General features: G+C 42.2%; 1 protein-coding gene and 1 pseudogene across 3 annotated transcripts in view; both read left to right on the top strand.

Moving 5' to 3' along the window:
* The window catches only part of LOC139000076 (zinc finger protein 211-like), a 44,598-nt gene that overhangs the window by 20,623 nt on the left and 11,776 nt on the right, over positions 1 to 12,199 (top strand). Inside the window, exon 3 of one of the 3 annotated variants that reach the window (XM_070402343.1) lies at positions 570 to 2,322. The exons of 1 other annotated variant lie outside the window; for it this stretch is intronic. In XM_070402343.1, the coding sequence (XP_070258444.1) occupies positions 570 to 2,305 (1,736 nt within the window). In that variant the 3' untranslated portion in view covers positions 2,306 to 2,322. Of the gene's footprint in view, positions 1 to 569; positions 2,323 to 11,974; positions 12,085 to 12,199 lie in introns of those variants that run through there. One more of the 3 variants, XM_070402345.1, reaches the window with a different exon arrangement.
* Positions 4,760 to 5,465, top strand: LOC139000077 (dnaJ homolog subfamily A member 1 pseudogene; annotated as a pseudogene).

Below are 12,199 nucleotides of genomic sequence, written 5' to 3'. Positions count from 1 at the left end.
ATTCTACTTCTTCTTCTTTAATGTTGACACTTTGCCTATGACTCAGTTTTAATAGTGATCATTCTACTCGATTCCCAGCCCATGGATAACCTTAAGCTCTTTCAACTCTGCACCTCTACCTCTATCACACGTCTCGGCTTTACTGCACTTCAATGTAGTTACATGCCTGCAGAGCTTTAGAGTGCACCCGTATTATATTTATGCTGAACATCCCGTGCTTTACTATGATTGCTATTTTATGGGTTTGAGCACATTGAAATTATTTTACACAGACTCATATTGCCAGCATGAAAGGTCCTTAAGGAAACCATTTGTGGAGTAATAACAAGCAGAACCTGCCTCTGTCCTTTTCTTGCCAGCCAATGCTTCTGTCCTCCCTTGGTGAGACTTTCCTCATCCAGTGACCTTTTGCGCCATGTTATATATAACAGCCATTTCCTGAGAGTCTCACTGACTTGTCTTGAAAATCATTGTATTGAATCATGTCCAGTTGTGATATAACAACTGTGATGAAGATATTCTGTATTTATCAGGTCAACATGCACGTCACGTACGTTTCTTTTCTTCAGGTTGCTGCTGTGGAGCTGAAAACGTGAAGGAAACGACTGAACAGAAGGTTTCTGTAAGATTGTCACAGGCAAGGAATCCCAAGTTAGCCTTGTCTTCCCAAAAGAGCCACCCCTGTGAGAGTTGTGGGCTGGTCTTAGGAAACATTTTTCACATGATGGAGCTGCAGGGAACACAACATGGACAAATACTGTTGAGGTGTGGGGCATGTGCAAAACAATTTTTTTTCCATGCAAAATTTCACCAGCAGCATGAGAAAGAGAAATCTTTCACTAGAGGTGTGGACAGTATCTCACTTGCAAACAGCTGCAATTTCAATGTATCCCAGAATCATTTCACATGCTGGAATTTTGGGCAGGGTGCCCTTATGGGGTCAGGACATCTCCACCTAAAGGCTTCTCAGACCAGGGACAGTCCAACCGCAATTTCGACATATGGGATGCCTTTTAAAAGAAGAAAAATTTATAACAGTAGAAAAGATTGTCAGGGAGACCTTAGTTACACCCACCCATTTATTCAGGAAAAAGATGTCCATCTTGGAAGTCGGTGCTTTCTGTCCTCTGAATGTGGAAAATATTTTCCCAAATTTTCTAGCTTTCATTATCAACAGAGAGGTCACACAGGAGAAAAGCCTTATCAATGCAGTGAATGTGGAAAATCTTTTGCACAGAGCAGTGCCCTTCGTTGTCATCAGAGAGTTCACACGGGAGAAAAGCCTTATCAATGCAATGAATGTGGGAAGTCTTTTGCACAGAGCAGTGCCCTTCGTTGTCATCGGAGAGTTCACACGGGAGAAAAGCCTTACCAGTGCAATGAATGTGGGAAATCTTTTACCTCTAAGGAGAACGTTCATCGACATCAGAGAGTTCACACTGGAGAAAAGCCTTATACATGCACTGAATGTAGGAAATCTTTTACCACTAAGACCGTCCTTCATCGTCATCAGAGAATTCATACTGGAGAAAAGCCTTATCAATGCAGTGAATGTGGGAAATCTTTTTCCGAGGGCACTACCCTTCATCGTCATCAGAGAGTTCATACGGGAGAAAAGCCTTATACATGCAGTGAATGTGGAAAATCTTTTGCACTGAGCATTGCCCTTCATTATCACCAGAGAGTTCACACTGGAGAAAAGCCTTATCAATGCAGTGAATGTGGGAAATCTTTTGCACGGAGCAGTGCCCTTCGTTGTCATTGGAGAGTTCACACGGGAGAAAAGCCTTATCAATGCAATGAATGTGGGAAATCTTTTACCTCTAAGGCCGTCCTTCATCGTCATCAGACAATTCATACTGGAGAAAAGCCTTATACATGCAGTGAATGTGGAAAATCTTTTGCACTGAGCACTGCCCTTCATTATCATCAGAGAGTTCACACTGGAGAAAAGCCTTATCAATGCAGTGAATGTGGGAAATCTTTTACCACTAGCGTTGCCCTTCATTGTCATCAGAGAATTCACACTGGGGAAAAGCCTTATCAATGCAGTGAATGTGGGAAATCTTTTACCCAGAGCACTCACCTTCGTTTTCATCAGAGTCTTCATACAGGAGAAAAGCCTTTTAAATGCAGTGAGTGTGGGAAATCTTTTACCCAGAGCACTGCCCTTCATTATCATCAGAGAGTTCATACAGGAGAAAAGCCTTATAAATGCAGTGAATGTGGGAAATCTTTTACAAGGAGCAGAGGTCTTCAATATCATCAGAGAGTTCACACTGGAGAAAATCATGAGTGCAATTAATATGAGGTATCTCTCAGCCAAATTTCTAAATTTGCTCTGCACATATGAGTCCAAATGTGAGAAATTTCTTAGATGTGTAGGAAATGTAGTTTCTTAGTTAGATCTTAACATTAGTACAAAAAAATTTATGTATCCTCATTTTTCTGAATTGTATCTCATACTTTTAATCACCTACATTATGTAAAGTTCCCATAACTGTTCTTGTTGTGTTGGTTTTTATGTTGGAACACTGTGTAATTATGTTGCACGTTCTAACATACAGAGATGTCCTGCCAGATCAATGTCACTGCATCTTTCTGTTGTAGAAGGTATTTCATCTGAACCACCTATAAGGTCCCCTACAAATGGCATCAGTCACCATCCTCTTGTGCCCGGGGAAGCGAACTCTGTTGTCTTTATTGTTGAAGAAAATGAGGAATACCTGAGCCCATAGTTCTTTCTTGTTTTCCTGTCATGGGTTGCCACCTAGGACTTATTACTGTTGGCCCCAGTAAACATAATGTTGCAGAGGGAATGCTTTCCCTGAATGCCAGTGATGAATTTATTGAGTGCCTGAGTCATCAGTGGAAGAACTGCCATTCTCCTGTCTCTTTGGTTTGTACAATAATGAAGGCTTTTCGTAATACTTCTTTAATCTTGGGTGTTCTATTTACTGTGTGGGTTAGCTTTAAGGAGACCGGGGCTCTCCAAGCATGATGAGGTGAACAACTTTTATGGGGTCTCAAACCTTTTTGCCCTTGGGACAACAGTATGGTGCAGAAATTAGCTCAGTAGTTTTTGGCAAATTTACACTGCTGCCCATATTCTCCTAAGAAATACTCTGGACTCTCTAATCCTCATGTGATGTCTGGATGCTTTGAGACAGAGATCACTCCAAAGAGGGGGTAGCTGTGACAACCTCAAGTATGTCTGGGAGCATTAATTTTTTTTTCTTGTTTGCAAGGGATGCCAATACCTGTGAAGGTATCTCTTGCCCAGGTGTTGCAGAGGGCCATGTGCCCTAATGCCTACAATTTCACGAGTGATGTCACTGGTTTGAGGACCATAGCAGTGAGGGAAACCCTTTCACTGCAGGAACACTGACCTAATTATTGTTGGACAAAACTGCAGCCCATTCGATGGAAAGGTCCTCACCTAACTGTGCATCCAGGAATTATTTTGGGGAAAAGACTACAGGAGGTCTGTGTACGCAGATCGGAGGGACCCCATCCATGTTTATTTTCTGTGGAGCAGTCATTGTCATTGATTCTAATCAAGATGGTTTGTGGCTCTTGTAGCTTCCCAGATGTTCCCATCAGAACCATTGGTGCTCAGGCCGCAAAACAGGGATGGAGACAAAGGCTGTCTTTAGTCCAAGGATGTGGCTTTTGTGCGTTTGGGTGAAAGTTCTTCATCGTATATTACATTTTCTGTACTGACATGAGACCCTCACCCAGAGGGCATATGAATGTGGAATGAATATAGAATTGCAAAACCTGTTCCTCCAAAATCTATGAGCGTACATTTGTTTTATCTTGAACCATTTTTAATAGCTGTAATGAGTAAGTTATATGTGTTAAGTATAGTGTTTCATAAATATTGACATGTGCATTAAATGAAACCATCATTATAGTCATAATGCTGACTATATGTTACACTGTGTAATTGCTTCATGACCTCTTTTAACCTGTCCCTGTTCTTCACAGCTTTCCTAGTTTCCATGGATTTACATTCCACTTTCATAGAGAACTTTATTTTCTTTGAGTATTTTTCTGCTTTAATTTAGTTTTCATAAATACTTGTAGATTTATTCAACTTATATTAGTAACTCAACTTTTTTCCTGATATTTTTTTTAAAAAAAATTAATATATTTTATTGAGGAAACTGTCCAGAACACTCGGAGTGAGGTTCAGGAGTGGCAGCTGCCTCTGCTGCACGCAGCAACACCCTCTTTCCAGCTCCTCCACACCTGCCTTGGCCTGCTCACCGGCTGTCAAATATGATGAAAGCAACTACTTACTATGATGTTTTGGGGATGAAACCCAGTGCCACCCAGGAAGAAGTGAAAAAGGCATATAGGGAGCTGGCCTTAAATTACCACCTTGATAAGAATCCAAATGAAGAAGAGAAGTTTAGACAGATTTCTCAAGCTTACGAAGTGCTCTCTGATGCAAAGAAAAGGGATGCATAGTGATAAAGGAGGAGACCACGCAATTATGGAAGGTGGAGCTGGTGGTTGCTTTGGTTCCCCCATGGACATCTTTGAAATGTTTTTGGTGGAGAAGGAAGGATGCAGAGAGAAAGGAGAGGTAAAACCATTGTGCATCAGCTCTTCGTAACCTTAGAAGACTTAGATAGATAATAGTGCAGCGAGGAAACTAGCTCTACAAAAGGATGTGATTTGTGATAAATGTGAAGGTCAAGGTGGTTAGAAAGGAGCAGTAGAGTGCTGTCCCAATGGCCGAGGAACTGGAATGCAAGAAAGCATTCATCAGATCGGCCCTGGAATGGTTCAGCAAATTCAGTCTGTGTGCATGGAGTGCCAGAGCCATGGGGAAAGCATCAGTCCTAAAGATTGATGCAAAAGCTGCAAAAGAAGAAAGATAGTTTGAGAGAAGATTCTAGAATTTCATATTGAAAGATGGCCAGAAGATAACATTCCATGGTGAAGGAGACCAGGACCCAGGGCTGGAGCCAGGACATATTACCATCGTTTTAGATCAGAAGGACCATGCTGTTTTCGCTTGACGAGAACACCTTTTCATGTGTATGGATATACAGCTGGATGAAACATTGTGTGGCTTCCAAAAGCCAATAGCTACTCTGGACAACCGAACTATAGTCACCACCTCTTATCCAGGTCAGATTGACAAGCATGGAGATACCAAGTGTGTATTAAATGAAGGCATGCCAATTTATCGTAGACCATATGAAAAGGGTTGCCTAATCGTGGAATTTAAGGGAAACTTTCCTAACAATGGCTTTCTCTCTCCTGATGAACTCCCTTTCCTGGAAAAACTACTACCTGAAAGGAAGGAAGTAGAAGAGACTGATGAAATGGACCAAGTAGAACGGGTGGACTTTAATCCAAATCATGAAAGAATGCACCATTACAATGGAGAAGTATATGAGGATGATGACCATCATCCTAGCGGTAGTGTTCAGTCTCAGACCTCTTAATGGGTCCAGGGAATAACACTGCTGGCATGTTATATACAGTAGGGAATGAGTGATGGACTGTAACCTTAATATGCTCACTACTTGCTATTGTTTTTGTTTTAATATTCAAGTATAGTAGTGTTTTAAAAGTTAAATGAAGAATAAACTCATACTCAAATAAAAAACTGAAAAATATATATATATATTTATTTTGTTGATTTAACAGAGAGGAAGGGAAATGGGTAGAGAATTAGAAACATCGATCAATCCATCACCCCCCTACTGGAGATGTGCCTGCAACCAAAGTACATGCCTTTGAGCAGAATCTACTCTGGGACACTTCGATCCATAGGCCAGCACTGTATCCAGTGAGCCAAATGAGTTAGGGCTCTGAAAGATATTCTTATCATTGAACTATCACCATCAGTTTGTCCATTTTAATAGATATTTGTTTATTTCTAGCAAAGCTGGTACAAAAATTTCCATATAATTTCTCGTATGTATATAAGTGTTATTTACCATTGTCAAAAATTCAGTGCATAGTCTGGGTTTTTGAGTAGATGAATGTTTAAATTTACCGACATTAGCAAATTGTGATCTAAATAGAATATACCTCCAGGGCTAGTGTGGCTCGGTGGTTGGCCATCATCTCATGCAGCCCAGGGTTGTGGATTTGATTGCCAGTGAGGATATGTGCCTGGCTTGTGGGCTAGATCCACAGAAGTGGGTGTGGAGGGGGCGGCTGGCCCATATGGCACTCTCCATCAATGTTTCTCTTCCTCACCCTTCTCTCTCAAAAGATTATGAAACTATTCTTTAAAAATAGAAAATAAACTTTAACTGATTGTAGTTTTTTACATTTTTCAGCAGTGTGTTAGAGATTCACATTTTCCACATCCTAGAGAATAATTTGTTCGGTCAATTAAAATTTATTTAAACTTTTTTTCTTGAGACGTTTGTTGTGCTGCTTCACTATTTGATTGTATTTTTTTCTAGGAATTTATGGTGAGCCTTTTCTCAGAAGTGTGTTTGTTGAGTCTGTATCTTTGTTAAAACATCATATGTTCTGCCTAATGTGCTATGAGTTTTGGCAATTTTCTTTAACAATAAGATTGTGGAACAACAATGATAGATGTTGGCATTTCACTCATTTTGTACACTTTTATTTAAAAAAATAAACATTTTTTGTATTGGAATGATATGTTTTAATGTTTTTCCTTAAAAAAGTATTTTAATTGCCCTAGCTGATTTGGCTATCCCTCTCATTTCCTGACTGTAAAAAAAAACAACAACAAGCAATAAAATATGTATATATTTTTTAAAACAATCCCTTCTGCTGGTCTAAGTCAGTTTCCACCTGTGAAAAAAAGTATGAGGTATGTTTCCATACCGAAACTATTGGAGACGGTTCAATGGTAAGGTGTCCACGTGTGTAACGCAGCTGTGCCTGCAGCCTGCCTTGGCTCCAGCAACTCCATCCTCTCCCTGCAGAGACCTTCCCAGGCAGGCACTTCTCACTCCCCTTATGCCCGCAAGCACCTTTGTCTTTGGGTGAATTTTAGTGAGAAATGGGACCTATAAGAAGCTACTGACTCTGCTGCAGTGAGGCAGGTGCTGTGGGCACTCAGGTCTCATTGTGGTGCTTCCCATATCAAATTGCTGAAAAAGTTCAGTGTCAGAGAAATGAAGTCAGCTCCCCCAGTTTACACCACAGACAAGTGTCAGATTCAAGGAACTGGATTTTAACCATTATTTTCCCCAGCATCAGACACAGTTCGTACCTCAGATGTGCAGCCCTCACTGGAGCAGGTACAGTCTGAGGCCCAGGGTGGCTCAGCTGCAGCTCCTGTTTCCATGGTTGCAGTTATGATTTCCTCCCATTCCCTTTACACCTCAGACCACCTGCCCCTGGCCTCCCCGTCTGTATTCAGGGCAACGCCATCATTTCTCAGCTGCAGTGGTTTCTCCAGGGCAACCTTCTTTCAGAGTGAGCTGCTGTTTGTCTACCTTCCCTCTAATCCTAGCACACACTCTGACGATCAGGAAAACTCGGTAGTTAGGCCTGAGTCTCTGCATTTGTGCCCACATGATGGGTGTCATGCTGCCATTCTATTTACTTTGGTGAATTTCATGCTTCCGTTTGACCCTTCAGTTTGACACTCACCCTTCAGGGGAGGATACACTTTGATATGAATTTTGCGACCTAATATTCGGAAGTGATGCTGGAGTCCTACATGATCCTGGTCTCATTGGATGGGTGCTCACCTCTTATTCCTGCATAGGACCCACTGCCCATGTGATTTTGTCCTGTATATCCCTTCGGGCTGAATGAGACAGTGGCTCTCACCATGTTTTCCCTGCAGCCCGGATCATGTTCTGGACCCCAGTCCTCCTTCCCAACCTCCTGTGTCTACACCCTGGGTCATTGGGTTGGAACAGAGTCCTTTTAAGTAGAAGCCCTCACCGCAGTGCACAGCACACTGGAGCACCACTGAGGTCCTTACTGTGCTTTTCCTGACAATCCACCCTGACTCTGCACACACAACATTTTTTCATTGTAGGTTAAGTTGGCTTTTCAGATGATGGTGTTTGCCATTTCGGCCTGTTACTCTTTTTTGAGTCGTTTCCATATACTAAGCAGTCAAGCTGAAAGGCTAACACAAGCCATATAAACAATGTTTAAGTTTATGTGGGCCAAACACACACAAAAAAGCTTACATTTTCATAGCAACTTAGGTTTATTTCGATATGTTGAATACAAAGGGATGATATAAATGAGTGATCATTAATGACTATTCATTGTGAGCCCCCTGCAGCCTGGGGGCTCCACGTTTGACATGCTTGATGTATACAGTAGGTATACATGCTAATAACTTTTATTGTTTTCCCCTGTTAATCTGTGTTATATTCATTTAATTTTTTATTTTATTTTATTTTTTATAGAGAGGAAGGGAGAGGGATAGAGAGTTAGAAACATCTATGAGAGGGAAACATCAATCAGCTGCCTCCTGCACACCCCCTACTGGGGATATGCACACAACCAAGGTATAAGCTGTTGACCAGAATTGAACCTAGGACCCTTCAGTCCGCAGGTCGATGCTCTATCCACTAAGCCAAAATGATTAGGGCAAATTTTTTATTTTATTTTATATTTAAAAAATATATTTCTATTGGTCCCAGAGAGGGAGAGAGAGAAACTTCAATGATGAGAGAGAATTATTGCTGGGGTACCTCCTGTGTGCCCCACACTGGGGTTCAAGCCTTCAACCCGGGCATGTGCCCCTGACCGGAATTGAACCAGGAACCCTTCAGTCCACAGGCCAAATCTCTATCCACTAAGCCAAATCAGGTAAGGCTATCCATTTAATTTTTAGACTAACCAAAGAACCCAGAAAAGAAGTGAAAATTATTTTGCCTCTACAATGCCATTCCCCTCATCTTTCACAATCATTCCCTTTACTCTACAACGTGAAGGAATACTGTTAAGTTTTAGGCAGTGTTACAGCTTGTGAAAGAATTCACAACTAAAAGCAATGCAGAGAGGAAGTTTATTCTATTTTCCAAGAGAGGAAAGGACCAAGTATTGCTAGTCAATTCAGGACAGGGAAGAAATGGTGGCTTCTGCTTTTCAGCAGTGCCTGTCACTAAGGGACAACCAATGGAGGGGCCATGGGCTGAGCTGAATTGTGTGGATAAAAGGGGCTGTCCTTTAAAGTTACAGTTTGTTTCCTCTCCAGGAGACAATCTGCAGATGTTCTAGGGAGGTGTCTTATCAGTTTCTTTCCCAGCCTATAAAATATGACCAGAGAAAAGTTATGAAGAGTTCAAAAGAGGCTTGTTTGAAGGGGTGGAGGCGTGGAAACTTTCTACTGACTAGAGACTCCATGGTGTGAGTTATCCCTGTGGTGTAACAACAGCAGGAAGGAGGGGTATGTAAGAATTTAGCCTTGAACGTAGCTAATCTTGTTCTGCAGTTTGAGCAGCGGAGCTGTTTGAATTAGAGCAGCCGGTAATTTTGGGGTTTAATTAGCAGGTGCTTCTCATAAATTATGAAAAGTCACAGAAATGAAACAGAAAGACCTTCTTCTTGTCTTTACAAATACCTTGACCACTTTTAGAACCTAAGGCTTTATTGATCTGAAGATTGAATATTTCTAGGAGACCAAACAAATTGACACCAGCAGTACTGGGGGCATTGTGTTCAGGAGGATGTCAGCAATGGGTCCCAAAGGAAATACACCACTCAGTGATTTTTCTCCTGACCCCATAGGTTTTAACACCACAGTATGGACAAAAATGATGGTACATAGTAAATATAGCAAGCTCAGGTAGCCTGGCATCACATAGTGACTCATACAAACTCAGGCCAAAAGTAACCACCCAGGATGGTTTGAAGTTAAAACTTTTTAAATAAAAGCAAGTCACAGGCTAGTTATGCCCTAGCCTCCTTTTTTTGTTGTTTTGTTTCTTTGCACAGGTCAATATTGCACATATTGAGCATATCCATTGTCTTTTTGCATCTAGAATACATACCTTTGGATATTCAGGGAAATTTCCTTTTTTACAGTGTCCTAACGGCACAATCTCCAAACACAAAAGACCTCAGGTCCGCAGTTATTATTGTTGTGTCAAATATTAAGTGTTAACTATTGGAGAACCTTTTCAAAAGAATTTTTTGTCTATTTTTTTATTTTATTTAATCCCAGAGATTTCCCTCCTCGTTCCCCACACTCTAATTTACCACCAGTGAATTTCATGCAACCCCCTTATGTCTTCTCCTTTGAGTCTAATGTATAAAAATGGTGCAAAACTTTCGTTCTCCTGAGCATTACTCAACATGTTATTTTCCTTCCTGGCAAATGTTACTGACTAGGGTCAAATAAACTTAGAAAAATTCTCCACATGTTCGGACATTTCTTACATCATCACCAAAAGCAATTGACTCATGTGAAGCAGGAGAATGTTACATGGAGGGGAATCTGCATTTCCAGGGACTCAACTGATGGAAGACAGATTTATGAAAACAAATGTAGAGCAGACCCAGGACCCAGCAAGCTAGAGCTTTCCCCTTGCTTTCATAGAACAGAAGAAAATGCTCATGGCTGGTGTGTGTGTGTGTGTGTGTGTGTGTGTGTGTGTGCGCGCGCGCGCGCACTTAATCTTTATATGAGGACATTTCTTTTTACCCTTCCCCACTTTCTCTCTAAGATTCTAAAGTAATTCCATGCTTCCATGTCTCTGAATCCACTCCATTCATCAGTTTTTTTGTTAATTAGTTTCCAAATATGAGTGAGATCAAGTGATACTGTCCTTCTCTGACTGACTTATTTCACTTAGCGTGATGCTTTCAAGGTCCTTCCATGCTGTGTGAAAGGGTAGAAAATTATTTTTACTTCTGAATGATATTCCATGGTATAAATGTACCGCAGTTTTTTCCCCACTATTCTACTGGTGGATACTTGGGTAGTTTCCAGATCTTTGCTATTATAAATTGTGCTGTTATGAACAGAAGGCTGCCTATATCCTATCTGATTGTTTCAAGATTCTTAGGATATATTCCTAGGAGTAGAATCACTGAATTAAATGGCAGTTCCATATCAAAATTTTTTGCAAAAACTCCAAACTGATTTCTATAATTTTGGTAGCAGTTTGCGTTCCTACCAGGGTTGTGCTAGGGTTCCTTTTTTTGACATCCTCCCCAGCACTTGTCCTTGGTTGATTTGCTGATGACAGCCATTCTGACAGTTGTGAGGTTGTTCTAATTGTTGCTTTAATTTGAATCTCTCTGATGATCAGTCACTTTGAGCATTTTTTTACATGTCTCTTGGCCATCTTATCCACACTGCAACCCAGGCAGAGCTGACACATTGAATGGCACCAGAAGCAGATGCTCTTAATATGAGTGTCTGTTTTGTGACATGAATTTTGTATAATGAATTCAATGGAGGCAGGTCAGATCTAGTCAGAGACTTGAGCAACCTCCCCCAGCTACATTTGGCCTGAAGGAGACACATGCCAAAAGTCCTGAATGAAGAAACAATGCCTGCCATTCAGAAAGAGCAGGTCCTGAAGAAAGATGTTCAAAACCAGCCCCGCAGGTGCTGGTGAAACAAACTTGCCCCTCCAGCACCTCCATGAAGGCACTAGAGGGCCCTTAGTGTACTTGGTGTGTTCTTGGGCTCTCTGCCCCTAAATCAAGGTCAGGAGTCAACTGAGAATTACTGCACCCTGGCCCTAGAACGGAGAAACTACATTGCCCACAAGGCCAAGCGTGGAATGCCACCCGGCTGAGCCAATGGGGGTTCAGAGAAGGCATTTCCGTTCAGACGGTTCTGTAGGGCGGGACCGGTAGTCCTTCCGGCGGCGTTTGTCCGATCACGTTTTTTTTCTCCTGCGGTCGGGAGTTCTTGGGCTCAGAGTTCCGTGGAGAAGGCTGGAGAGTGGTGCTCCTCGCCTCACAGCCAATGGTCGGAGCCTCCAGTGGTGTCACAGCTCACACTTGGGATTGAAGCTCGGAGTCACCACCAAAACCCACGCCAGGGCCGGGCCAGGGACCGCCATTCCTGCAGCGGCTTCTGCTCCCGCCCGGCTCAGCCCACAGAGGGCAATGGCGACGCCCCTGCTGAGGAGACGGGCTGAGGTGAGTCGAGTTCCCCCAGGCCCTCACCGCCTCCTCACACAGACACCACAGCCTGGGGAGGGCGCCTGTCCCGTCCTGCAGCTCAGTCCCGCGTGGAGGCCCGTGAGGAAGGTGG

This window comes from Myotis yumanensis, unplaced genomic scaffold (genome assembly GCF_028538775.1).
Source record: "Myotis yumanensis isolate MYYU_CA2020_CCGP unplaced genomic scaffold, mMyoYum1.0.hap1 SCAF_23, whole genome shotgun sequence".
NCBI classification, from domain to species: Eukaryota; Metazoa; Chordata; class Mammalia; order Chiroptera; family Vespertilionidae; genus Myotis; species Myotis yumanensis.
The sequence above is the reverse complement of the archived record's forward strand: the minus strand, read 5'-3'. Positions and strand labels throughout refer to the sequence as shown.